Genomic DNA, 27,344 nt, shown 5'->3' with positions numbered 1-27,344 from the left:
ACACTTTTGGCATTACTGATTCGCTGTATTTCAATTCAAAGTTGACGCTGACCAAACTTTATGTTTTCTCCCCTCTGGGACCATGTATCAACGATCAACCGTAGCTTCGTTTCTTTCTTTTCAACACCAGCAGAATCTGGCTGTGTTCACATGTTCTTTCAACTGATATTTCATTTTGTTAGAGCTAAAGCATTTTTCAGTTGTGCTACTGATATATGCAGGCATGCAGCGGAGCAGCACGCTTTGATAGAATATGAAGGTTGGTTTAATATGATGATGTATTGCATTGAGTCTTGAGCGCGGAATATACCGAATATAAAACTTGGAGAGTAAGAAGTTTCTTCTAAAGATAAAGATGTATCATGAGATTACAATCAATCATAAACTATCATATTTGAAGATATCTCAAATATATCGTAACATCCCTACCGTCGTAGTGGTAGCGTTGTAGATAATGAGACTAGAGAGGAAGATAAATGGTATCATCTTGCAGTCAAAACATCACGATGTAGATGTTGTGATTGGAGAAACCGACGAGTTGCTCATGTAAATGGTACCTATCGGTGTATCAAGAACTGGGGGTCCCTGAGTCCCAAGGCCAAGCCAGCCATCCGCCACATGGCGTCATCCCGCGAGGTCCCTCCCGCGGGGTGAGGAGAGTTCGAGTCCCGGGAGAAGGTGCTCGGGGCCACAGTCATTGGTCCCCAAGCACCCCAGTTCCCCGATGATCCGCGGAGTCTAAATACCGGGAAGAAAAGTGCTCGGGCCGGTGCTTGATCACCCCCGAGCACCCTAGTCCCCCGATGACCAGAAGAGCTAAAGTTCCGAGAGAGAGTGCTCGAGGCTGCGAGCAGCAGCCCTCGAGCGCTCGGTTCCCTGAGGTTCCATGCAAAGAGTGCTCGGGAGAGAGTGCTCGAGGCTGCACGTGGCGGCCCCCGAGCATTCGGTTCCCCGAAGGATCACACAAAGAGTGCTCGGGAGAGAGTGCTCGGGGTTGCACGTGGCGACCCCCGAGTATTCGGTTCCCCGAAGGATCGTGCAAGAGTGCTCGGGAGAGAGTGCTCGGGGCTGCACGTGGCGGCCCCCGAGCATTCAGTTCCCCGAAGGATCGTGCAAAAGTGCTCGGGAGAGAGTGCTCGGGGAGGTGAACAGTACCCCCGAGCACTCGGTTCCCCGACGACCCAGAAAGGCCCCCGAGGGGCCCACCGATGAGGTGTCCGCCAGTCAGAGGTCCGAAGCCGCATTTAATGAGCGTGCGTGGCCTGACATATCCAACTGCTCCCGCCGCAGCGTCAGTTCCAGCCATGCTTTAGAAGAGGGGCGTAGGGCTATTAATTGCACGTGTCCCGTCCCGTATCACCCGTATCATCGCAAGGATTGCGTTCCGTCTGCCGCCCTGCTGTGGCAGAGGAACAAGACAGGGCGGGCACACCGGGTTGCTCTGCGGCTGTCCGGTGGGCCCTCTCCATGGCGCCCGTTGCCAGGGCGTTCATAGTGATAGGTGACCGGGCGTGTGGCGTTTTTCCACCCTCCGGTCACTTCGCCCAGAAGAAATGATGACGTCTTTCCCAGTGATGGCATCTTGGGACTTGTGCCCCCCTCCTTCCCGTTCGGGGCATGTCGCAGCCGGCGAGTGCTTAAAAGAGCCGGTGGCACAGAGAGACAAAAAAAAACGAAGAGAGACAACGAAGACAGAACCAGAGACCAAACGAGACAAGAACCCGAACAAGAGCATACAAGCATCCAAGCATCCAAGCATCAAGAACCAAACCATAGACGAACACAAAGCATAAGACCAAAGCGTAGTTCTAGCAGAGGAAGAGGGAGCCTCAAGCTCTTAGTTAGATCATATTTCTTGTAACCAGCTACATCCTTGAGGGATCTCCCTCAGGACAGTTATTGCATCCATACATGAGTAGGGTATTACGCCCCCGTGCGGCCCGAACCTGTCTAAACTCCGGTGCATTTACTTCTTTTTTCACTAGGTCATCATCCCCCACCACCGGCCGTTGTATTTACTCTCATTCATTTCTCCGACGAACTTATTCAGGATCATCCCCCGGCCGAATCTCTAAAAAGGGGTCTCTCGGGATCCCTGCGACAGGAGTTAATCCTCCGACAGCTGGCGCGCCAGGTAGGGGGGAACATCCCTGAATCTGTTTGTTTGTTTTCTTCCAAAGAAAAAATGGCCGGTGGACACCGTCTCCAGCGTTCCGGCTCCAGTTCCAGCGAGGAAATGCTGCCCGTCGTCCAGGAGGCCCCAGTCGCTGTTGCGTCCCAGCAGCAACCGCTATCTGCACGCGCGGCGTTCCCCTCCCAAGGGGACCAGGGCGCTGGGCCCAGCAGGGCTGCCGTCGCCGCCGCCGGTGCACCATCCGACCCCCAGCTGGTGGTCGAAACCCCGGCCGCCAGGTCCGCCTCTGGACAGCGCCGGGTGCCTCTCCGGCGTAGGCTCGCCTTCGGCGAGGCCGGCCCCGGGAGTGCGCTGCTTGCGGCGCACGCTCTCCTCAGGCATCCGCCCGTCCAGGCAACGCCGAACACTCCAGAAGGCCGCTGGATCCAAGAAGTCGCTGCCCTGGTCGGCACTGCTCGCCGCCAGGTGCTGGCCGGGAGTTCTCGCGCCACCACCCAGCGTGGCACCGCCAGAACCGGCCCATCAACAGGCAACGCTCGCACGGGACAGGGGGCCTCCAGGCGGAGCGCCACCCCCTGGCCGCGTCCGAAGCCCAGGACCTCTCTTGCGTCTCAACGAGCGGAGGGGCCACGAAGATGCGCGTGTCACTCTCGAGCGCCAGCGGCAAACCCGGCAGGAGGCCGAGGCTGAGGACCAGGCTTCCTCTTTTCCGGCCCACGATCGCCAGGAATCCCCGGCTCACCGGCATTCACCGCCAAGGAATGCCACCCGCGCCATGGGGTACGGCACCGGCTGACGTGCCTTCTCTAGTGAACTCTGACGGGTCAAATGGCCCTCCAAGTTCCGCCCTGAGCTGCCAGAGAAGTACGACGGGTCCATTGACCCCGTCGAGTTCCTCCAAATATACACTACGTCCGTCCAGGCGGCCGGAGGCAGTGAAAAGGTGATGGCGAATTATTTCCATGTTGCCTTGAGGGGCTCCGCCCGTTCTTGGCTCATGAACTTACCTTCAGGATCTATTAGCTCCTGAGATGACCTCTGCCACCAGTTTGTGGCTAACTTTCAGGGCACGTTCACGCGCCCCGGCTTGGAGTGCGACCTCCACGCCGTCAAGCAACAAGAAGGGGAGACGCTGCGACGCTTCATCCAGCGTTTCAGCCAGGTCCGCAACACCATCCCGCGGATAGCCCCCATGCTGTCATCGTCGCCTTCCGGCAGGGCGTTCGCGACGAGCGGATGCTCGAAAAGCTAGGTATGCACGAAATCAAAACCACTGCGGAACTCTTCGCACTGGCCGACAAGTGCGCCAAGGCGACGGAGGCCCGGGCTTGGCATGCTCCGCGCCCTGGGTACCCCGCCGCTGACCAACCAAGTTCTTCCCGCTCCGACAGGCGGGAAAAGAAAAAAAGAAGAAAGCGCGAAGCCCAAGAGCCCGACCGCCGGCAAGAACGTCGGGCAGCCGCCAACCGGCGGCCTACGCCCGCAAGGGCCCCGGCACCCGCGAGGGCCCCGGCTCCCGCAAGAGCACCAGCTCCCGCAAGAGCACCAGCTCCCGCAAGAGCCCCGGCACCCACCCGGGCTCCTGCTCCAGCGAGGGCCCCCGCTCCTGCGGGGCCCGAGCCAGGCAAATGGTGCCCCATACACCAGACCAGATGGCACGATCTCACGGAGTGTCGTACGGTCAAAGGCCTCATCGAGCAGCGCCAGAGGGAGCGCGACGAGTCCCGCGGGGGAGGCGATGCTGAGGCCGCCCCCGGCAACGCCGAGCTCGGCTTCCAGGAGCCCGAGCATACCGTCGCCTTCATCGACGGAGGCGCCTACACGCCTTTCTCGCGGTGTGGCATCAAGACCATGCGGCGCGAGGTGTGCTCGGCAACCCCGAGCGAAGAGGCCGCCAGGCCCCTGAGGTGGTCGGACGCCCCGATCACGTTCAGCATGGCCGATCACCCCGCGAGTACTGCAGCCGTGGGGCGACTACCCCTGGTGGTGTCCCCCACCGTCTGCAATGTCAAGGTCGGCAGAGTGCTGATCGATGGGGGTGCATGCCTCAACCTCCTATCCAAGGAGGCCTTCGAGAAGTTGCAGGTGCCCTCCAGGCACCTAAAGCCGTCGCTTCCATTCTGCGGAGTGATGCCCGGGCACTCCCTGCCTCTCGGGCAGGTCGAGCTACCCGTGACCTTTGGGAGTCGGGACAACTTCCGCACGGAGAACGTCCTCTTCGACGTCGCGGAGCTCCCCCTCCCCTACAACGCCATTCTCGGGCGCCCGGCGCTCGCCAAATTCATGATGGCCGCGCATTATGCATATCTCACGGTTAAGATGCCGGGCCCAGCAGGCCCCATCTCCGTGATTGCTGACTCCGGCGGCGCCATTTCCTGCGCCGAGCAGTCGTACATGGCTTTGGTCTCAGCTCAGGCCGAGGTCGAAGGCTGCCCAGGGGGCCCGGGACCCTCTTCATCCAAACCCCGACTCGCTGCCGACGCCTCTGTTCCCACGAAGGAGGTCGTGGTGGGCGAAGACGCTACCCAGGTCGTTCGAATCGGCGGTGACCTGGGTAGCAAATAGGAAAGCGCGCTCGTCACCTTCCTCCGGGCTAACGCAGACGTGTTTGCATAGCAACCGTCCGACATGCCCGGGATCCCTAGGGAGGTGATCGAGCATCACTTGGCGGTGCGTCCGGACGCCCACCCGGTGAAGCAGAAGGTCCGGCGGCAGGCGCCTGAGCGCCAGGAGTTCATCCGGGAGCAGGTCAGCAAGCTCCTTGACGCCGGATTCATCCGAGAAGTCCTCCACCCCGACTGGCTGGCGAATCCAGTTATCGTCCCGAATGCCAACGGCAAGCTCCGCATGTGTGTAGATTACACTGATCTAAATAAGGCTTGCCCTAAAGATCCTTTTCCCTTGTCCCGCATAGATCAAATTATAGATGCAACCGCGGGATGTGATCTTTTATATTTTTTAGATGCAAACTCTGGCTATCACCAGATCCGCATGGCCGTAGAGGATGAAGAAAAACTGCCTTTACCACCTCGGTGGGGACTTATTGTTATATGTCAATGCCTTTTGGTTTACGCAATGCTGGGTCTTCTTTCCAGCGCGCCATTCGCATCACCCTTGACTCGCAGGTTGGCCACAACGTCGAGGCCTACATCGACGATCTCGTGGTCAAGTCCTGAGACCACGCCACCCTGCTCGAGGACCTTGCCGAGACTTTCAACAGTCTCCGCACCACCCGCCTCAAGCTCAACCCCGAGAAGTGTGTCTTCGGGGTGCCGGCGGGCAAGCTCCTCGGTTTCTTGGTTTCCGGCCGAGGGATCGAGGCCAATCCAGAGAAGATCCGGGCCATCGAGCAGATGCGACCCCCGGCTCGACTCAAAGAGGTCCAGCGTCTCACCGGCTGCATGGCGGCCCTCGGGCGCTTCATCTCCAAGCTCGGGGAGTGAGGGCTCCCCCTCTTCAAGCTTCTGCAGAAGACCGGTCGTTTCGACTGGACTCCGGAGGCCGAGCAGGCCTTCTGCGACCTGAAGAAGTACCTCACCTCACCACCTGTGCTGGTGGCTCCCTCCGAAGGCGAGCCCCTACTACTCTACGTATCGGCCACTCCTCAGGTCGTGAGCATGGTGCTGATGGTGGAGCGCGACGAGTGCGCGGGGCCAGGTGCTGGGTCCCAGCTCCCGGCCGCCCCCGGGCACTCACCCGTCCTCGCGGCTCTCCCCGGGCAGGGGGTCGAGCCCGAGCACTTGGCTCCCCCCGAGCAGGGGGTCGAGTCCGAGCACCCGGTCAGCCCCGACCACGCCACCGAGCCTGGGGGCTGTAACAGCCCCTCGGGTGAAGCCACCGTCCGGGCCCGCCGGGTACAGTGACCGGTGTACTTCGTCAGTGAAGTCCTCCGGGAGGCCAAAACAAGGTACCCCCAGGCTCAGATGCTGTTCTACGCCATGCTCATCGCTTCCCGGAAGCTGTACCACTATTTTCAAGCGCACAAGGTCTCGGTGGTCACCACGTATCCGCTGGGACCCATCCTCCGGAACCGAGAAGGCACCGAGCGTGTTGTCAAGTGGGCGGTGGAGCTGGCGGAATTCGACCTGCACTTTGTCAGTCGCCAGGCGATCAAAAGCCAGGCGCTCTCTGACTTCGTGGCAGAGTGGACACCCGTCCCCGAGGTCATCCCAGAAGAGATTTCTGCATATCGACGGTTCCCTCTCGTTGAAAGGCGTGGGGGCCGGAGTGGTTCTCACCTCCCCAACGGGTGAAGAACTCCGGTACGTTGTGCAGATGCAATTCCGCGCATCCAACAACATGGCGGAATATGAAGGTCTCATCGCCGGCCTCCGAGCTGCGGTGGGGCTCGGGATTCGTCGCCTCCTGGCCAAGGGAGACTCCTAGCTAGTGGTCAACCAGGTATCCAAAGAGTACCAGTGCACGGATCCTCAAATGGCGGCGTACGTGGCAGCAGTCAGGAAGCTGGAGAGGCGCTTCGATGGCCTTGAGTTGCGGTACATCCCTCGCCGCGACAACGCTCTGGCCGACGAGCTCTCCCGCCTGGCCTCCTCCCGTGCGCGCGTCCCTGCCGGAGTCTTTGAAGAAAGACTCACACGGCCTTCCGTCCTGCCTGCCGAACAGGATGATGGGGAAACCTCGAACCCAATTCAGGGGACCCCGGCGACGCCCTCAGTGGGAAGCCCCGTCAGGGTGCCACCGTCCGGCGAGTGCGCTGCACTTGCTGAATGTTCTCAAGATGCCTCGTGGATGGACGACATCCGAGGGTACTTGAAGGAAAAGTCCCTTCCCGGGGATGAGGCGTCTGCCGAAAGAGTTGCTCGGCAGTACAAACGCTATGCCATAGTAGATGGGGATCTCTACCGGCGTAGCGCAGGAGGCGTCCTCCTGAAATGCATCTCCCGGGCAGAAGGCGGCGAGCTTCTCGCTGAGATCCACGAGGGCGAGTGCGGTGGCCATTCATCGTTCTGCACGCTGGTCGAGAAGGCCTTCCGGCAAGGTTTCTACTGGCCTACAGCTCTCCAGGATTCTTCCGAGCTGGTTCGGCGCTGCAGGGCATGCCAGTTCCATGCAAAGCAGATTCACCAGCCAGCTCAGGCTCTTCACACCATCCCCCTGTCATGGCCTTTTGCGGTCTGGGGGCTGGACATTCTGGGTCCATTCCCCCGAGCAATCAGGGGCTATGAGTACCTCTACGTCGCCATCGACAAGTTCACCAAGTGGCCGGAGGCGGTCCCAGTCATCAAGGTGACCAAGAACACGGCATTCCAGTTTATCTACGGCATCACCAGTCGCTTTGGCGTCCCGAACCGGATCATCACCGACAATGGCACCCAATTCACGAGTGCCCTGTTCGGGGACTACTGCGAAGACCTCGGCATCAAGCTCTGCTTTGCCTCCATCGCTCATCCTCGGAGTAACGGGCAAGTTGAGCGCGCCAACGCGGAGATACTGAAGGGCCTCAAAACCCGGACCTATGACGTGCTCGCAAAGCACGGGAAGGGATGGGTGGACGAGCTGCCCGCCGTGCTATGGGCTAATCGGACCACGCCAAGCCGCGCCACCAGGGAGACTCCATTCTTCCTCGTCTACGGCGCTGAGGCGGTCCTCCCCTCCGAGCTCACCCTAGGCTCCCCTCGGGTGCATGCCTATTCTGAAGGCGAACAGGAGCAGCAGAGGCGCGGCGACGTCGACTACTTGGAGGAGCGCCGGCGGCGTGCCGCCGTCCGGGCGGCTCAGTACCAGCAAAGCCTGCGACGCTACCATCAGCGCCATGTCCAGGCCCGGTCTCTCGAGGTGAGGGACCTAGTTCTCCGACGCGTCCAGTCACGCGAAGGAGGAATAAGCTGTCCCCTATGTGGGAAGGTCCCTTCACCGTGATCGGGGTCCCACGAGAAGGTTCTTTCAGGTTGGCAGCAGAAGATGGGTAGCCGCTTCTTAACTCGTGGAACATCAAGCACCTGCGCAAGTTCTACCCGTAGATGGCCACGCTCGCGTCTCAGGTCAACCAGGTCGGGGGCTTCCCCCACCAAATTGACCGGGGGCTACCACTAATTGGGTAAGTCGCCCAACCTTGTAAAAAAATGTCAATCCAGTATGAATGTTAATGTACAATCGTGTGTCAATTTTATTTTTCTGGATTCCATATGTTTAATCTGTCTGGTGAGATGCTCGATTGTGCGAGAAAAAGTTCGCTCTCTCATTTTCCCCGTTGATAAAAGAATCCCGATCAGTATGCGTGCGGGCAGTTTCCGCTAACTTACGTCCGGCGTGGTAGGCTGTGGTGTTCGGTGTCGTGGCAGGCTCCCGGGCACTACCGAGTCCCTGGGCGCTCTGGGTAATCCTATCGCTCGAGCTGCTCGAGTAGTCCGGGCTGTCGGTGCTCGGTCTGGTCTGTCATACCCGGGCGCCACCAAACCATAGGACCTCTGGGTTATACCTCTGCCCGCTCTTGTCCGCCGGTCTGGGTATTCGAGAGGTCTCGGGTCGAAAACGAGAGCAGTCTATAACAAGTACCGCACTAACAGAGCGCACAAAGCAAAGAAATTCTCTATTTTCTCTTAAGTCACAGATCGACAATCAAAGCAAAAGCGGCTCGACCGCGAGGGCCTCAATGCCTAGGTCGCTGCTCGGCCCCAAGGGTCCTCGGGTGGTCCTACCGCTTAAGCATAAGTGGTCGAGATCACCCGACCCCGGGCTCCTCGCGTGGCCCTTGATGCTCGGGCGCCCCGGCTGAAGGAACCAAGTCCCCGGGCACCCCGAGCTCGGAGCGCACGCCCCTCCTGGATCGGTTGGCCGAAAGGCCAACAGCTATCCGGTGAGTGGTTAAATTCAGACGAATTTACATTCAGTAATATTCTATTCCCGAGTTGTCCTCGGGGGCCCTCGTATTCTAATCTGCCCGGTGAGATGGTCTCCTCGCGCACAAAACCCTACCATGTGTCTACTTTTTCCTAGAACGACAGAACGGTCCATAGAAAGGTGTACCGTACGTGCGGTAATGTCCGACCGAAGTCCTTCATGGTGGTCGTGGTGTTCGGTCTGCTTTTAAGGGCACCGAGCACTACCGAGTCCCTGGGTGCCCTGGGTAATCCTATCGCTCGAGCTGCTCGAGTAGTCCGGAGCTTAGGCCTCAGGGGCGGGCTGTCGGTGCTCGGTCCGGTCCGTTTTAAGCCCGGGCACCACCGAGCCATAGGGACTCTTGGTCGCATTTCTGCCCGCGCGTGTCTCCGGTCTGCTGACTGAGTGGTCGCAAGATGGAAAAGTATTCACCGGTCATGGCGTGTTCCGTGCTGGATCGATCTATCTCCCGAGCAAGGAAGTTCGTGTCTTTGTCTTTTGACTTAGTCGATGCGGACTCGCGAGGGCTCGGGGGCTGAACGCGCTGAGAAAGACGGTCGAGACGACTTCGTTCTCGGGGACGGAAAGGTCGGGAACGGTCCGACTGAGAACTCCCCGGGGCTTCAAGGCAAAACATCAGAAGAAGCGCTAAGTACTTAAGAATGCCAGAGTTGCGAGCCCAAAGAAAAGCTTCCATTATATTTACAAAGGGAATACAAGCATTTCTAAGGGATCACTCCCATATTTACATCAAGTCAAAGAAAAATAAAAGAAGAAGAAACTACAAAAAGCCTAATCGGAGGCAGAGTCGGCGTCGGAGCCGGAGTCGTCATGGTCACCCCCGGGGGCTGGCGGCGACGGCACTTCCCGCCTGAAGCCGGCCGCCACCTCGGTGGCGGTGCTTCGAACGGCCTCCCGGGCGGCCTCCCCCTCGGCTTCGACTACTCCTTCCCAAGCTGGTTCCAGCGGGAAGTTCGAGTCTCTGCTCCGGTAGCAGGCCAGGACGTGCTCGGCCACAGCTTGGGCCAAGCCGCGCCCTTCCCGGGCGGCAAGCTCCTGGACGGCCCAGGGCAGCGCCTCGAGGCACTCGCAAACTTGCTGGAGTCCCAGGACGTGTTGTCCGGGGGCGTCGCCTTTCTTGTCCACGACGAGTCGCCCAAGGCCGGCCTTCGCCACGGATCGTCGCATCCGCCGGAGTATGTCCTCCAACATCTGCTGCAAGTTGACCCGCGAGACAAAGGCAGCCTTGAGCTTCTCCTTCGCGGTCCGCAGCTACTCCTCGAGTCCCTGGCCCCCGGCCGCGCCAGAAGAGCCGGTGTCGGGTGCAGGGCCGGCGTTTTGCTTCGCCTGTGCCACCAGTTCGGACAGAGCTCGCTCGCAGGCGGTCAGCTCCGCCTCGTGCTTGGTGATCTGTTCCTCCCTGGCAGCGGTGGCCGCCGCCGCCCCGGCAACCTCATCCTCCCGGTGGGCCAACAAGTCCTCCCGGCGGGCCAGCAAGTCCTCCCGGGCGCCCAGGTCCGCCGCCATCATTTCGGTGTCGAATTCCCGGAGGGTGATGTCCTCCGCCCAGCGTCGGAGATCCCCTTCGGTGTTCTGGAGCTCCGCTGCCCAACACTGGAAATTGGCGCGATCCCGGTTGGCCTCGCCCTCCCGATAGGTCAGGTCAGCCTCGAGGGCCTCCGCCGCCCACTCGCGGCTCGCGACCGCATCCTCCCGCTCATGTACCTGCCTCTCCCTGGCGAGGGCCTCGGCAGCTTTCTGCCGCGATGCCTCGGCCAGGCGGGCGGCGTCTTCTCGCTCTCGCGCAACTTCTGCGCGGGCGCTCTCCAAAACTTCCCACTCCCGCGCGATCTCCGCGCGGGTATCCTCCAAAAGCTTCTGCTGCCGCGAGGCCGCCGCGCGGGCCTCCTCCACGGCGCTTTGCTCTTCCTCGTTGGCGGCGCGCTGTGCGGTGAGGCGGGATTCGAAGGCGCGCCAGGCGGAAGCAAGCTGCGCCCTCTCCGAGTCTAGCCTAGCGCGCTCCGTCTCAAGCTGCTCCTCCTTCACGTCTACCGTCGCGCCCAGCTGCTCGACCGCCACCTGGACGCACTCGATCGCGACCAAGAAGGGGTCGACAGGCCGGCCGGGCGCCGGTGGAGCGCTGGTTTCCCCGCGGCCCTCCTCCGGGGGGTTCGGGGTCCCCGAAGGTTGCAACGCCATCATCCGCCCCGGGCTCGGCACGCCCGGGGTAGGTTCGACCGGCGCCTGGGGCTCGGGCTACGGCTGTGTCTCCGCCTCGGCCGCCACGTCTGCTGGCGCCCTCTCGGCCGCAACGTCCACCGGTCCCGGCTAGTTCGGCACGCCCGCCGTTCCCGCCTCGGCCGCCGCGTCTGCCGGCGCCCTCTCGGCCGCAACGTCCGTCGGTCCCGGCGAGTTTGGCGCGCCCGCCGTTCCTGCCTCGGTCGCCGCGTCCGCCGTCTCCGTCACGGCCGCCGCGTCCGCCGGCTCCGTCACGGTCGCCGCGTCCGCCGGCTCCGTCACGGCCGCCACGTCCGCCGGCTCCATCACGGCCGCCACTTCCGCTGTCCCCGCCTCCATCGCCGTGTCTGCCTGCCCCGGCTCCGCCGGTCGGCTTGGCCAGGGCGCTGGCGCCGGCACCGACACTTCTTGAACCTCGGCGGCACCCGTAGGCGGTCTGCAGGAGAAAAACGAAGATCAAAATCAAAGTCTAGTTCGGGGTCTCGATCCCTCGGTACTACCACCTGGCCGTCGGGATCCTGAACTCCGGGCCCGACAGCGCCGGCTCGGAGTCCTCCCTTCTCCTCTTCCGCCGGGGGCTCGGCGGGGCCGCCACGTGGTTTCTGGGTGCCGAATCGGGCCCCATCCAAACGAAGAGCGGCTCCAGCATCGGGAACGCCGCCGATGCCAATGGCGACGGCGAGGACTCCCGCGCGGGAATGTAAAGCCAGGGGCACTTCCCCCGGTCCTCCGGCGCCACCGCCGCTCCGCTGTCGGCGGTGCCTCCTCCTCCGGTGCGACGACTGCTGCCCGCAGCGGCCCCACCGCTGGCCTGCGGCTCACCGCTCCGGGCGTCCGGTCCACCGGTCCGCACCGGACTACTCGCGGCCCTCTCGCTGGCCGCCTCATCCAACCCAGGGAGCTCGGGGGCCTCGGGGCTCCGGCTCCTCGGCCGGTCGACGAGCCCCTGGGCGTCAAACTCCGGCAGCTTCGCCAGGATCGTCGCGCGCTCGGGGTTGGCGCAGAGCGCCATTTCTGACCACGGGAGCTCCGTCCGGCTCATGTCCTCTACGCCGGTCACCACCCGGATCATGCCCCTCAGCTCCGCAGGGCCTAGGTCCCAGCTTGCGCCGATTTGGGTCCGGGTGATGTCTTCGGGCCCGGTGTAGAACCAGCAAGGCCGGGCCCGCTCCCGCAGGGGCGCCAGGCGGCGGCGCAGGAAGTCCGCCATCACCATCACCGAGGTCAGCCCGGCGTCGCGCAGGAATCTGATGCGCTCGAACACCGGCTCCAACCTTGCGTCCTCCGGCGGCGGCACCTCCCACATCGACTTCTGGGACTCCGTCGCCACTTCCGGTAGGGCGAGACGGTCATGGGGATCGACATTGACGAAGAACCAGTCCCGCCGCTAATCCTCCCATTTGCTTCGCAGCACCTGGGGGATGTACCGCTCCCCCATACCGTCTCACAGCCGAAGATTGCAGCACCCGGCGACGTCCGCCGTGGAGTACCCCCTCTTCTTCTCGGCCGGTCGCAGGACGAAGAAATGTCGAAGAAGCATCACCGAAGGCGCCACTCCCACGAACATCTCGCATGGATGCGCGAACACCGCCAGCACGACGACGGAGTTGAGGGTCAGATGCACCAACTGCACGCCGTAGGTGACGAGGACTTGGAGGAAGAATGTCGAGAACGGCGGTACCAGTCCTGCCGCCATGAAGGATGTGAACAAGATGATGCGCCCGGGGATGGTCGTCGCCGGCGGGAAGTTCACCGGCGTCACCACCGAGGCCCCCTGCTGGCCCTCGGGGACCAGCAGCTTCCGGACCTTCTCCGCTGCCTCCTCATTCTTCAAGCGAGACTCCGGCAGCACGCTGTCCGGAGTCCTGTCGCGGCGGCTTCCCCCGGCTCTCGGCATCTCGTCGGAGGGGGAGGTTGTCCGGGTGGTGGAGAGGAAAAGGGAGAAGAGCTCCGATCGCCTAAGGGGTTTTCTAAGGGCTCAGGGGCGCAAAGGAAACGAGAGCAAGGTCGCAAGATGGCGTAAAGAGGGGGGCGAACCGCTCCCCTCCCTCCTTTATACCTCAGAGAATTCAAACGTCCCCCGAAACGGCTAACTCGGCGGGACGGTTTCCTCGATCAGCGAAACTGCCAGGCGAATCTCCCACTGGTCGTGCGGTGTCAGCAGCTGCCAGGCGCATTTTCCTCGATCTGCGCGGCAGCCGCGCGTGCCGCCCGTCCCGTTGTCATGCCCGTCGGGAGTTGTGTGGACGCGCGTCCATTCGTCTCCCTGTTGGGCCGTACTAAAGGCCCGAGTCGAAGGGGCCACCCTCTGAAAGCTTGCCTCGTGGCATTCGCGCCGGCATCGGCCTCGTTCGCGACGAAGGGCACATCCGCAGTCTCCGTGCCATCGCTTGCGAATAGGCCCGGGGGCTACTATCGGTGTATCAAGAACCGGGGGTCCCTGAGTCCCGAGGCCAGGCCAGCCATCCGCCACATGGCGTCATCCCGCGAGGTCCCTCCCACGGGGTGAGGAGAGTTCGAGTCCCGGGAGAAGGTGCTCGGGGCCACAGTCATTGGTCCCCGAGCACCCCAGTTCCCCGATGATCCGCGGAGTCTAAATACCGGGAAGAAAAGTGCTCGGGCTGGTGCCTGGTCACCCCCGAGCATCCTAGTCCCCCGATGACCAGAAGAGCTAAAGTTCCGGGAGAGAGTGCTCGGGGCTGCGAGCAGCAGCCCCCGAGCGCTCGGTTCCCTGAGGTTCCATGCAAAGAGTGCTCGGGAGAGAGTGCTCGGGGCTGCACGTGGCGGCACGTGGCGGCCCCCGAGCATTCGGTTCCCCGAAGGATCACACAAAGAGTGCTCGGGAGAGAGTGCTCGGGGCTGCACGTGGCGGCCCCCGAGCATTCGGTTCCCTGAAGGATCGTGCAAGAGTGCTCGGGAGAGAGTGCTCGGGGCTGCACATGGTGGCCCCCGAGCATTCGGTTCCCCGAAGGATCGTGCAAGAGTGCTCGGGAGAGAGTGCTCGGGGAGGTGAACAGTGAATGTGTTTGATATTGTATTCCACAAACACTAAATCTAATGGCTCATGTTTGATTGATGGTCCACCATCTAATTCACCCTCCCACATAGTGGCGGACCATGCTGAAGATTTTAGGTGGGACAAACTTCACCTCGGCCTTGGCTCGCGCCGGCGTCGGTCATTGAACAGTGCTAGCCCACCATTGAATTACCAGCCAGTAGGTAGGGCGGCAACACCATCTTGCCTTACTGAAAGGTTCACCGCTGCTCCCACACTCGATTTCTCCTTCCAAATTAACACAACATTAATTTAGAAACCATGATCAATTAGTCATCAATTAGGCTCAAAAACCCCCAATCAATTAATCATCACCCCTCATCTGATTTCTCCTTCCAAATTAACACGCCATTAATTTAGCTTTGGATCTTTCAACTTCGCTTGCATGGGTGTTGCCCTGCTAAGAGCTAATTTCAACACTCAAAGTTAGAGATGGCAATTGGACCGCTGGGTTCGGATACTCGCGGGTTCAATGCTCGATGGGTGCGGGTTTGGATTTTATTTTTTACACACTGGCTCATCGGGTCAGGTACCCGAATTGGATTGGGTCTGGCTCGAATTTCAATTTTCACCCGTGGGTACCCATCAGGTCGACCAAAACAGTAGATGGTGGCTAAGGCCCAGATAGCCCACACGAGTACATGATGCCCACGGTCCACCTGAGATCCGAGTCATCTAAAGATCTGACCACGCGCAGACTCCACTCCCCATTCCTCCAAAACTTTCACCGTCCACGTGCATGTACCCCATTCCTCTTCTTCCAGACCTCCACGCACCAACACCGATCCATTGCGCGTAACGCCTCCATCGCCATGTGTCCTCTGCGCTTCGTCCTCACGCGGTCGCTGCACCTCACACCGTCGTCATGCCGTCACTGCGTGATCGCAGCACGCCGTCATCGCGCCACACGGTCGGGGAAGACAGGTTGTCGGCTGCTAGTGCGCGAGGTCACGGAAGACCGACTGCAGCTGAGAGCCCTACGCGAGGTCAGGATCTCGGGGAAGACAGGTCGCCGCTTGGAGCTACACGAGGTCTGGGGTGTATCGCGATAGATCTAGGCTGCCAGGACACCGGGAGCTCGACGGACATGTTACCACAACATCAGATCTGGATGGCTGGGTCAATTTTGGCGAAGCAGCACGGTGCACGGTGGGAGGAACATGATGCATCGACGCTGTGAGAGAGAGAGAAGAGAGAGAGGGTGGGGGGAAGAAGGTCAGACTCGATGGACGCTCGAAACCGGACGGACATCCGAAGAGTTCGGGTTTGGGTTTCAGTTTTAACCTATTTAGTAATTCAGGTTTGGATCGGGTTGAGACCTACGGGTTTCGGTTAGGTATGATTTTGCTCCACTAAGATTTAACCCGACCCATTACTAGTCCTAATTAAAGTTAGCCCAGGATTGTCACAAGGTCAAGGCAATACATGCAAAAGAATATCTCCTTGATAGGTGAATACCCAGATGATGTCAAGGCCAGGGATCATCATCGATTTGCTTGGAGGCTCTCAAGGGGAAGTTCCAGAGAGATCATTTTTAGCTCTTCTAGCCGGATGTGCTCAACCACAAGGGAAGTACGAAATCTAGTTTTGGAAATCTCGAATTCCACCATTCTTCAACTACATAAGTACATGTGAGATCCGTCATCCGTGATAAGTAAGCACTCAAATCTAAAATTAGATAATATACGTGATCGTATTTATCGAAATAGATAATATATCATCGTATTTACAATTTTAATATACATATTTGGCACCTTATTTACCGAAAACTGACTTTCGGTATATCGCACGCCGAAAAAACGTGAATCAAACCATATTCGGCACACGAAATGTCGAATATAGTATATTCATCACCTCATATACAAAAAATTAGATATATTCAGCACCTCATATGAGCCACAGTACCGTATTCGACATCTCGTACCCAATATGGCCTATACCGGATGCGGGCACTTTGATGCTATCATTTTATACCGAGAACCTCATGTGCCAGTATAGGCCATATTCAGCACCGCATGTGTCAAATACACCTTATTTTTTATATATGAAGTGCTGAATATGGGCTATAGTGTTATATTCGGTAACTCGTGTGTCGAATGTACATAATTTTTGGTATATAAGGTGCCGAATATAGCTGGACTCGTGTTTTTTCAGCGTACGATGTACAAAAATCAGTTTTCGGTAAGTAAGATGTCGAATACAGATGTTAAAATTATAAATACGATAATATATTATCTATTTCGATAAATACGATCATATATATATATATATATATATTATCTAATTTTGGATTTTAGGCTAACATGGCTCGATAGTGTAAGGGTATGCCGTATGCCCTTGTACTCTTGGTCTTGGCTCTGTGCAAATTGCTCTCAGGGTGGTTTTGTTCCTGGTTGGCGTCACCAGATACATGTTCGATCCTTCTCTCAAAATAAAAGAAAACGACAAATGAAAGTCCATTGCCTGTTGATGAATGGTGGCTTGGTTTTTGTCCGATAACATGCCATGTAATTGTGTTAAAAAATTTATTCAAATGCCAACCGGTGGGTAATCCAATTGTGACTTATATCTGGTTTCTGTCATGGTTTAAGTACAAGTAATATATTGTATTATTATTTTAGTGTTAAAATAAGTCTATATCAAATATGATTAATAAATATTTAAATTTGAAATTAAAAATATGAAAAATTAACAGTTTAACCTCCGTACGGTTTGGAAAACAAAATATCTAAATAAATAGTTCAAATAAAATAAAATTAATAATAATAATTGAAAATGGGGTTATAATAGAAAAGAAGGATCCATATCAAATAGTCTTAGAAAAAATCAAATTATTATAAAAATAAATACCTAAATAAAGAGTTTATATAAAATAATTAATTGAAATTTATTATAATAAAATATTACAGCGAGATTAGCTACGCTATTAATATGTGTCGCTTGCTAGTTATTACATGTTAAGGGCTTAACTTTTGAATGTCAGAATATTAGAAAACCCCGTTATACGAAAACTCAACTTTCTAAAAGGCTATAATCATGTGATAAAAAAAAAAGATAGAATCCTGTCATAAAAAGGTGGTTGTTGAGTCTACTGGAGTGGGTAAGAAAGTATTGAAGTGAATACACGAATTATTTTAACTGTACATAGTCACTTCGGCCTCTAGTACCAGCAGCTACACTTTTCCCAATGGCCCCGCTACCTGGTCCATACTGTTATAAAAATGTTTCGTCGCGGATCCCCTGATCTGTTTTCTCTCCTCCCGATCGAAGATGTGGCGTGGAGAATATGGTAGAAAGATCGTTCGTTTCCTTCCGTTTCCGAGCACACAAGGAAGATGCATGGTCGCTGGCGCACGCGCGCTCGGGGTGCATGGTCGCCATGCATCCACTCATGCCGGCCGCGCCCTGGCGCGTGGAGGCGTGGAGCACCGCCGGCGAGCACATGGCCGGTACGCGCGCGCGCGCGCGGCCCCCGGCCCTCTCCTCCACGTCCGTCGGGCCGACGCGCCGACCAGAAAAGGTGAACCCTCCGAGCGCGCGCGGTACGCCCGTGCAGATGGTCCTGGCGTCCGGGCTAACCACTGCGGGTACGCGTGAAAATTACAGGGGTACACGGCGACGGCGGGCATAGGAGATGCTCCTGATCGGGGCATGTTTACGCACCGGCAGTAGCGCCGTCGATCCGGATGTGGCCTTTGCTTTGCGGCACGTCGTCGTTAGTCGTCGTCGCGGTCTTTATCTTCAAATTTGCACGCCACCTCTAGTACTGCGCGGACTGTGTTGGTGCATTTGGCGTATGGATATAACAAGCAAGAGAGAGAGAGAGAGAGAGAGATCTGTGGATGGGCGAATACCCACATGATCACAAGGTGAATAATCACCCGCGATATGCTTGGCTGAACCCTACGACATATAATGTTTAGAGATGCTACAACTGGGTGGCAAATTCAACGTCTTGCTCGGCAAATCTAAAATGCAGCCCCTCTGTAGCTACATGTGCCTCGGTGGCTGTACGATTTAGATGCCAAGACAGACATGGTTGGCAGGAATAAGTCCTCTTGGCATTGTGGTGCGTACATTTTCGATCGAGATGATTTGATTCTTTGTTCCGACATATTCTTACTTTGCACCGAAGGTCTCCAGCTTCATTTTCAAGAGGGTACGTAGGTTAGGTAGGCTGTGACAGGATCGGAATAGCATCGAATGTTGTCTACCAAGTTGGTTTGCTTCAGCGTTCAAACCACGCGGAGTCACGCTCTCGGCTGGTCTCCCACTCACCGTTTTAAGACTGGCCGGTCGAGTTAGCTGCCCCGACTACACACGCAAGGCGGCTTGGTAAACAGTAACACAGCTCCTGAGCTCCTCCATTTCTCTTTTGGAGTTCTTGCAGAATCTCCAGAGGGAGCGGGCTTCGCAATGGAGATCCTCTCCAACGCAGTGCTGGGAGAGCTCGTGAACAGGTCCATTTCATTCCTGTTCGCGAAGTGCGAGAGGCAGACGGCGACCGTGCAGGAGGGCCTGCAGCGGCTGCGGCACCTGCTGCTGCGGAGCAGCACGATTGTCGAGGAGGCCGACCGGCGGTACGTCGCGAACCGGGCCATGCTCAAGCAGATCAATGCCCTGAGGGACGAGACGTTCAGGGGCTACTACGTCCTCGACACCGTCAGATGCCGAGCCGCCTCCGGAGGTGGAGAAGGGCGCAAGGATGATGGTGAGGAGGAGGTGAGCCGCCGCGCGTTCGCCCTGTCCAGGTTCAACCCGGCGAAGCGTGTCCGCTTCCCCTCCGGCGATCAAGAAACCAGGGCGAGGGCGGCATTTGGCAGTGCAAGCTTGAGAGAGTTGCAGCAGATGGTTCGCAGCCTGGAAGCCATGATCAGCGACATGGAGGAGTTTGTTGTGTTCTTGACTAGCTATCCTCCCTTGTACCGCCAGCCTCACGGTGCCCATCTGTTTCTGGAGAAGTGCATGTTTGGCCGCCACATGGAGAGCGCGAGAGTCATTGACTTCTTGCTGCATATCGAGCCTCCTGGTGCAGCAAAACTGGGTGTTCTTCCCATCGTCGGCCCGGCACATATCGGAAAGAGCACTCTTGTGGTGCATGTTTGCGATGATGAAAGGGTGCGCAACCACTTCTCCTTGATCTTGGTTTACAGTGGGAATGATCTTAAAGATGAGACAGTGGCACGTTTTAGAGACAACTGTATGATCAAGCATCAGAATCATAATGCCTCAGGGGAGAGGTTGTTGATCGTCATTGAGCTCTTAGAGGATGTGGATGAAGACACATGGAAGAGGCTGTACTCTTCTGAAACAAGCATGGCAGAGGGGAGTAAAATGATCATTACCAGCCGATCGGAGAAGATTGTGAGGTTTGAGACAACACAAGCTCTTAGGCTGAGATGTTTGCCTGCAGCAGCCTACTGATATTTCTTCAAGATGATAGTCTTTGGAAGTGATGATAAAGGGCAGTACCCAAAGATGGTATCCTTAGCTTTGGAGATGGCGCATGTGATGCAAGGATCTTTCCTGTTCGCGTGCATTGGTGCTGTCCTGTTAAGAGTTAATTTCAACACTCAAAATTGGTACAGGATTCTCACAAGGTTAAGAGAGTACCGGCAAAAGAATGTCTCCCTGATTGGTGAGTATCCAGATGATGTCAAGGCTGCTGCAGAAGCCTGATCACCCTCGATGTACTTGGAGCCTAATCAAACAGAAGCCTGACAAATATTTTGTAGGATTACATGCAAAATATGCAATAAGAGGGGATGAATGATTGCGAAAGTTAAATTTAATTTTTAATTCATCCTAAACAAAATTTAATTTAATCTTAAAACCAGTCCAGGACAGACTGTTATTGTGTCACTAAAAATGATGTAAAAAAGATATGTCAATCTGATTGTCCTCAAATTTTAACTGCATAAACTAGGCAAAGATACAAAACTATTGCAAAAAGAAGATCTCAGGATTTTTGCAAGTAGATAATGACAAAAAAATTAGATTAAACCCTAAATTCATAATTATGCAAGAATTACGATAAACTAATAGGATGATTTTAGATTAATCAAATCAAAACAAACTATGATGATCAAAAGAACCACCAAAATTAACATCGAACAACGAAAACGAAAAAGCACAGAAGAAGAGCGAAAATTACCAACTCATCAACTTACAAAATTTAACCTTCATTGCACGAATGAGTTCATAAGATGCATCTCCAAATCATCTCTACAAGATTTTTCACAAAATCCTAAAATCCAAGATGAGTTTCTATTTATTTATTTTTTTAAAAAACTCTCTAATCTCTATTGTTCTGGTCACTGTTCATCACCTTTTATTGACACAGTGCCGATCGATAAATCTTTTTTATATTATAATATTTTATTTAAAAATTACAAAATAAATATTATTTAAAATAGGAAAGTCGTATAAGTAGATGATAGATGACACTCCAATTGTCCACTTGCCACCTATTGATAATCAAAGTGCCAACTAGTCACTTATTGATAAGTGGATAGCAGACATGTAATTCCTTATGACTTGTCAACCTTCTAATTGTCAATAGGCCCTGTGCCCGAAAGACGATATTCAAATAAAATTTCATAGCTTTTTTATATGACCTCAGATGAATATGTCATTTATGAAAATTGTACCTATCGACGATATCTAAAACTTTGTAGTTTAATATTTTCAATTTAAATCTGTTTAGATGTCCAAAAAGTAGTTATAAATTTTTGATCTGAAAACTAGATCTGAAATTTCTAGCCACTTTTTGGGCATATAAACTGATTCAAATGAAAAAAATGTTCAACTGTAAAATTGTAGATATCGACGATAGGTATAATTTTCATATAAAAACCATCTCCATCTGAGATCATATAGAAAAAATATTTTTTTTTAATATTGTCGATGGCGTGGGACACAGGACATGTCGACAATTGAAGTGTCGACAGGCCTCCACTATGTGCCAAATAGGATGTCATCACTCTGATTACCGATAGGTGGCTAGTCGGCAATTAGAGTTCCAATTAACAACTATTTATGCAAACTTCTCATTTTCAATAATATTTGTTTTGCAATTTTTTAATAAAAATAATATTATTTAAAAAAATCGCCAACCAACATGGCATCGTCGGTCAACTGGTGCTAACTGGGACACGTCACGCGCTCGGTTCGCACCCTTGCCTCCTCGAGTTTTTTATATTTTCTAATATAAATAATTAAATAAATATATCTAAGATAAAAAGATTTACGAAAATAAATGTCTACCGCTCTCTTATAGGACGGTAAGCAGTCCAACCATGCCAGCATGGAAGTGTTGGCCATTACAGCCTCTCAAAGGGCAGTTACCCCCATGTATAAACAGTACTAGTTAGCCCGGTGTGAATAGTGCTCGGCAGATCTAATTTCACTTCATCTTCTCTATTCAAAATATTGATTTTTTTATTTTTGAAAATCCTAAAAAAAATTGTACATATTTAATAATCCATGTGAAACTCATTTTAATTGGATTCACCCAAAATTCCTATGTAAAATTTAAACTAAAATTCTCCAAAAAAAAGGTTATTTTTCTAAATTCTAATAATTTTTATGGCCTCAAATAAATTTCTAAAAAACTGGAAATTTCACTAATATTCTTATTATGTGATGAAATAATTTCTAAAATTATTTCCAGCCCTAGTTTATATGATGAAAAAGTGAGTTCCTTTGTAATGCTCTATTATATGTATTTTTTATTTATGGTGAAAAAAAGTATAGCATTACAAATAAACTCACTTTTTAGCATATAATCTAGGACTACAAATATTTTTATAAATTATTCCATCATATAATAGAATATTAGTGAACTTTTTCAAATTTTTAAAAATTTAGTTGAGGCTCTAACAATTGTTAGAAGTTATTAAACTAGCCTTTTAAAAAAATTTAGTTTAAATTTTACACATGTTTTTTAGTTGAATCTAATTAAAATAGGTTGTACTTAGATTATAAAATAAGTAAAAAAATCTATAATTTTTAAAGCAACAAATGACCGCTGATTTGAATAGAGATGAGAGAAATTGAAGTCGGCCAGTATATGCGGGATTGCTTAGCGTCCTTTTAGTATGAGAGGGTGCTCTATAAGAGAGCGTGTGTTTAAGGTTTGGGAACTGATTCACGCTGTATGACTGACCGGCAATTACTAGCGTTAGACGTCAATTTTTGTAAATTTATCTATCCAAGATGCATTTATTTAATTATTTATATTAGAAAATATAAAAATAAAATAAAATCTCTGCCTCCTCGACTTCCTGCCGACGCACGCCAGGCCCCGCCCGGGGCATACCGAATGGGCCGTCCTGCCTCCGCAGAAGCATCGCTCTGGGCCGCACCGGCTCCCCCCTACCGAGCCGCTACGGGCAATGCTCCCTGGGCTGCCACCTCCGATGCGCCCCGCTTGCCATACCGGGCTGGCTTGCCTTGCGCACTCGCGCCTGCTGCATGGCTGGGTTGCAACCTCGGGCGCGCGCGCCTCCTGCCACCTGGGCCGTAGCCGCATGCTGGGCTATCCGAGCTGCTCCGAGCTAGGCAACAACCTCCCATGGGCTACCTACAGCAGGCCACACACCTCTTGGACCAAGCACATAGTGCCCTTCTTTTTCTTCTTTATTCCAATGCACACACCTCTTGCATGCACCTGACCTCTGGCCGCATTGTAGAGCTTATGTTTTTCTGTGGTCTGACCGGATAGATGGAAGTTCCTTGCTTGTTTATGAATGGTGATCTTGTAATTCTGCAGTTCAACCGATGACATCTCAAACAAACATCTAGCTGCTGTTAACACGTGCTTCGAATGTCAACTGATGGCCAGCGCATGTGCCTTGTTAAGTCAGAGACACAGTTATTGAGAGAGACTTACACCCTGTTTGTTTAGGTTTCTACAAATTATGGCTTTTTAAAAGTTTATTTTTATTATAAGCACCTTCAAATTTGTTTTTAGTTTTTTAAATTCTTATAGTAATAAAGACTACTTTTATTTCTCAAAAACCATAGTTAGAAGCTAATAAAAACAAACTATTTATTTCAACTTCTAGCTTTAAAAAACAGAATCCAACAAAAACACAAACAAATAGACCTTAAGGTTCGAGTCCGACGAACTACAAGCTAATGTGTTTGTTATGGATTTTTCGTGATTCAGTGATCCCTTGGCTGCTGGGTCTTACGGATGTGTTGCAATAAAGAACAAAAGTGATGTGCCAATCGTACAGTCAATACTCACCTGGAAACTACAGGTGTCTACTACCCTCAATGTGCCCTACATCTTCTACAGCTCTAGCGAATGCGGCCTCAGGAGTCAGCAGTGGACTTCCGGGGTGTGGTGCAACACAGCCTGCAACGAACGGCTGGAAGCGCGTTTTTCCGCATCCACGGGCACCTCGGGCATTTCTGAGAAAAGCTCCTGGTTCCAGCGTTTCTAGGTTCACTGGCAAGATCAGAAATTTCAGCAGCAGCATTTGACAGCAGGCACCCTATGAATTACCAGCATCTGGAATTAGACAGCAGACAGCACGTAACAAAATAGAAAGCTGGCAGCTTGTGAGAAATGCCCAGATGGCGAGATTAAGGGTTTTGATAATAGCCTACAAAATTCTGACAAGCAACTCTGATATACAAAGTCGACTGACACAGTGGAGAATAAACAACAAACAACACCAGTATGTCTGACACAGTATTTTACGGATGAACAAAACTCGATGTTGACAGCAAAGATGATATGGTGTTTTTTTTGCGTGGAGCAAGATGATATGGTGTTTTGACGCAGTAGATGTGGTTTCACTTCCCACCGAGCGACGGAAATTCGGCTTGGTCTTGAATTGCAGGAGCAGCCGGTGGAGCACGGTTACCCCCACCATATCCCCCTCTGAACCCCCCTCGGTCTCCACGTCCCCTGCCGCGACCACGGCCACCATAGTACCTTTCTCCTTCAGCAGGTTTCAAGAACTCATTGATGCTCAGAGACTGAAAAAAGAAGGGTTGGATTCCCCCATTAACGGCTGATATATAGTCAAAAGGTGTAAATGCTGTCATTTGATTGAATGAACCAAGCAGGAGAAATAGCTATAGCAGTTTTAACTACAAGACAAAGAGACGGCAAATGAATCCAGGATGATAGTATTTCAGCAGCTTGATAAGTGGAAATCGGAAACGTAATAATTCTTAATAGACGAGAAGGATGTAAGACCTTCTTAGCACGCTCATCGCGTTCAGCGTTTTCTTTCTTCTTCAGAGCATCCTTATCAGAACCCTACAAAGAAATTATACAATCAGGCTCGGACATCTCCATTAAGTTATGTGAGCATGAAAAGATTACAAGGCATAATGACAAAATTACCGATTTAATGAAAACATCATCGTTTCCTTTCTTGGTGGAAAGTGGCTGCATAGACTGCAGATCCTTATCAACTTCAACCTTCCTCTCTTCAGTCTTTAAGGCAAGAAGTGCCTTCCTCTTTTCCTCCCTGATTTTCTCAAACTCCTCAAGAGTCATCTCCTATATCATCACAAATTTCATTCAGATAATCATCAGCATGGCAAAGATATCAGTACAGTAACTGAATAAGGAACCAAAATTTATTCTTTATGTATGCAAGCAGATTATAGAGCTAGGGGACCTGAGTTGACTCAAAAATATATATGTGTAATAATCACCTAGCTTAAAACTGCTTCTGGAACAGCAATTATGGGGAATAAAATATGAAAAAAAAAGTCACAGCAACTCTCAAGTTGAAGTACTGCACTGGATACCATAGACAAATTGTCATGCAACTGTAGCTACTATTAATCACCTGTCAAATAATAAGATAAATACGATAGTTTTATCAATATCACAAGCTTGATTTAAAAATGAGTGTTTCCTAAGATGCGTATATTGTCAGAAAAGGGAAACAGACCTAAAAAACTTTTAGCCTGTTACGCACTTTCCCATCAGTTCTATAAACTACCAATATGCAAGTCATGATGCCACAACAACTCTGGCTTATGTGAATCTAAACAAAATATTTTAGATATGCCTGCATTTGTTGAATAAGTTTTTAGAGCACTCATAAAGAAACATTTCCAAATCCCTCTAGCTGACAGAACACTGTTGATGCCAGGATGGTTTTGAATATGCCAAATAACTAAGTCAAGCTCCACATGTTAACTTCTGCGAACTAATTAAATATATGAACAAACAGCACCCACACGGCAAGCAAGTTAACAACTAAATAATAACCTTTAAGCCATAAGATAAAAGCAGCAACTATAACAGGTTAACAAATCACGCTTACTGTGAGTTCGAGAAGAGCAGTGGAGCACTATAGATAGAGCAATTCTGCCTATAAAAATACCTCAAACCATACAACTTTATCAAAAAAATTCTACATTCGGAGTGCATGTGCAGCAAGCAGATGTATACCTTATCCTCTTCCTTCTCTTCTTCCTCATTCATAGTGGCATCCTTGTTATCCTTGTTCTCTGCCTCTGGAGCATCCTCCAGTGCACCCTGCTTCTCAGGAACAGGGGCCTTCTCATCCAGCTTCAGGCCTTCCTCAGTTTCCCTGGTCATCCAAACAGCACAAGTTAACTCTATCTTCACCAGTGTGCACATCAACAGCTTACAACAAAACGCAGCAATCTTACTGTGCAAGAATTTCATCACTGGTAGTTCCCCAGTTCCCACGGCCTGCACCCTCGCGCTTCATTTCATACCCACGGCCAGTACCGCTATGGCGCTCATAGGTCCTCCGAGGCGACCTTTCAGAGTCATCACCAAACTCATGGTACCCACCCCGCCGGCCTCCGCCTCCATGGTAGGGTGGCCGAGGGCCCCTCTCCCTGTCCTGGGCGCCTTCTTCACCTCCAGCTCTGGCACCACCTCCAGCACCGTATCCTCCCTGAAACCCATTCGCACCTTCGCTGCCGAACTCACGGTTCTGACCGTACCCTCGCCCACCTCTGCCACGGCCACGTTCACCGCGCCCGAATCCACCACGGGAGGGTGCACCACCACTGCGAGAGTCCCTCACTGAAACATATACAACATAAGCACTCTGTCCACCAAAAATCATCTTTTATGGCAGAAGTGGCTAAAATCGGTCTAACTAATCCGAACGTCACAAATATTACTTCTTAACATGACATCAAAATTAATACTAATCACTAAAATTACTCAGAAAAAAATCTTTTAATAATCCACTCAAAATGGGGGCAAAACCCAATACCATACACTCTAAACCCCAGATCCATCACACACGCAACCCAATCCCAAACTCACCGGCCTGCGCAGGTGGAGCAGGCTTGGTTGGCAACTTGGCGGGGGCTGGCTGCGCGCCCTTTCCGGCGGTCACCGCCGCCGACTTCTTGGCCTCGGCCTTTTGCTTCGCAACCGCGGCAGCGGCCAGCAGCTGCGCGGGGTCGTCGTTGTCGACGGCGCCCAGGATGTCAAAGGGGTTGACGGTCGCCATGGAGACGGTGGCGGCAAAGGTCACACTGCGCTGGCGTACTAGTGGGTGGGGACTGGGGACTGGGGAACTGACCCTTCTGGCTACAAGACTCGCCTGCCAGATTTCATGGCCATCGCTCAGCCGAGGTCCAGGCGCGGGAGGCTACGATTTCGGCGGCGGCGGCGGCGGCGGTGTGAGGGTGGAGACGAAGCGGGGAGAAGAAGTGTGTGAGGACGTACAAACCCTAGCCGCACTCGTAGTACTACAAGTCCTACCGCCGAGCCCATATCCTTTCGCCATCTATATGATGCACGAAATTACCGCCGTGTCCTCGCACTGATGAGGTTTTCATTTCCGTTGAGGCGCCGTTAGCCGTGTAACTGATGGGTAGTTACGGGATTCGCGGGTTGTGTGGGTCCGCGGGATTGATGCTGCGCTCGCGGTCTGGATCTGTGGATCTGGATCGGGGGGCGTGAGATTGTAATCGATCGGCTGAGATTGTTTTCCGTGTGCAGGTACGAGGCTTCGCCTGTCGGTGTCGAAGGATTCTCCGCGGCTGTGCTCTGTGATGAGGTCATTATGGTGCGTTGTGAATCGCATATCATCTGGTGCTTAAAAA

General features: G+C 53.2%; 1 protein-coding gene and 1 pseudogene across 2 annotated transcripts; one reads left to right on the top strand and one right to left on the bottom strand.

The window, feature by feature from the left end:
- The first annotated feature begins 18,565 nt into the window (after nucleotides 1–18,565).
- LOC133885338 (putative disease resistance protein RGA4) lies at nucleotides 18,566–20,173 on the top strand (annotated as a pseudogene).
- A 3,662-nt stretch (nucleotides 20,174–23,835) lies between these two features.
- Nucleotides 23,836–26,994, bottom strand: LOC133884719 (RGG repeats nuclear RNA binding protein A-like). Of its 2 annotated transcripts, none has more exons than XM_062324232.1 (6): nucleotides 26,557–26,994; nucleotides 25,923–26,307; nucleotides 25,699–25,840; nucleotides 24,634–24,792; nucleotides 24,484–24,546; nucleotides 23,836–24,260 (listed from the first exon to the last, which is right to left on the bottom strand). In XM_062324232.1, exons 1-6 carry the CDS (start codon nucleotides 26,744–26,746, stop codon nucleotides 24,075–24,077), a joined length of 1,125 nt encoding a protein of 374 aa, XP_062180216.1. In that variant the 5' UTR covers nucleotides 26,747–26,994; the 3' UTR covers nucleotides 23,836–24,074. The 2 variants fall into 2 exon arrangements, with proteins under 2 accessions (XP_062180216.1, XP_062180217.1); XM_062324233.1 differs by having other exon boundaries at nucleotides 24,634–24,794; nucleotides 25,713–25,840.
- Between the last annotated feature and the right edge of the window lie 350 nt (nucleotides 26,995–27,344).

Source organism: Phragmites australis, chromosome 11 (assembly GCF_958298935.1).
Source record: "Phragmites australis chromosome 11, lpPhrAust1.1, whole genome shotgun sequence".
NCBI lineage: Eukaryota > Viridiplantae > Streptophyta > Magnoliopsida > Poales > Poaceae > Phragmites > Phragmites australis.
The sequence above is the reverse complement of the archived record's forward strand: the minus strand, read 5'-3'. Positions and strand labels throughout refer to the sequence as shown.

What these genes read in the sequence shown, in the direction of transcription:
- LOC133884719 (XM_062324232.1), bottom strand. Translation starts at nt 26,746, where the DNA reads ATGGCGACCGTCAACCCCTTTGACATCCTGGGCGCCGTCGACAACGAC. An exon ending in TGCTCCACCTGCGCAGGCCG is followed by an intron (nt 26,308 to 26,556) that starts GTGAGTTTGGGA and finishes TATATGTTTCAG; the next exon opens with TGAGGGACTCTCGCAGTGGT. An exon ending in AGTGATGAAATTCTTGCACA is followed by an intron (nt 25,841 to 25,922) that starts GTAAGATTGCTG and finishes TTGGATGACCAG; the next exon opens with GGAAACTGAGGAAGGCCTGA.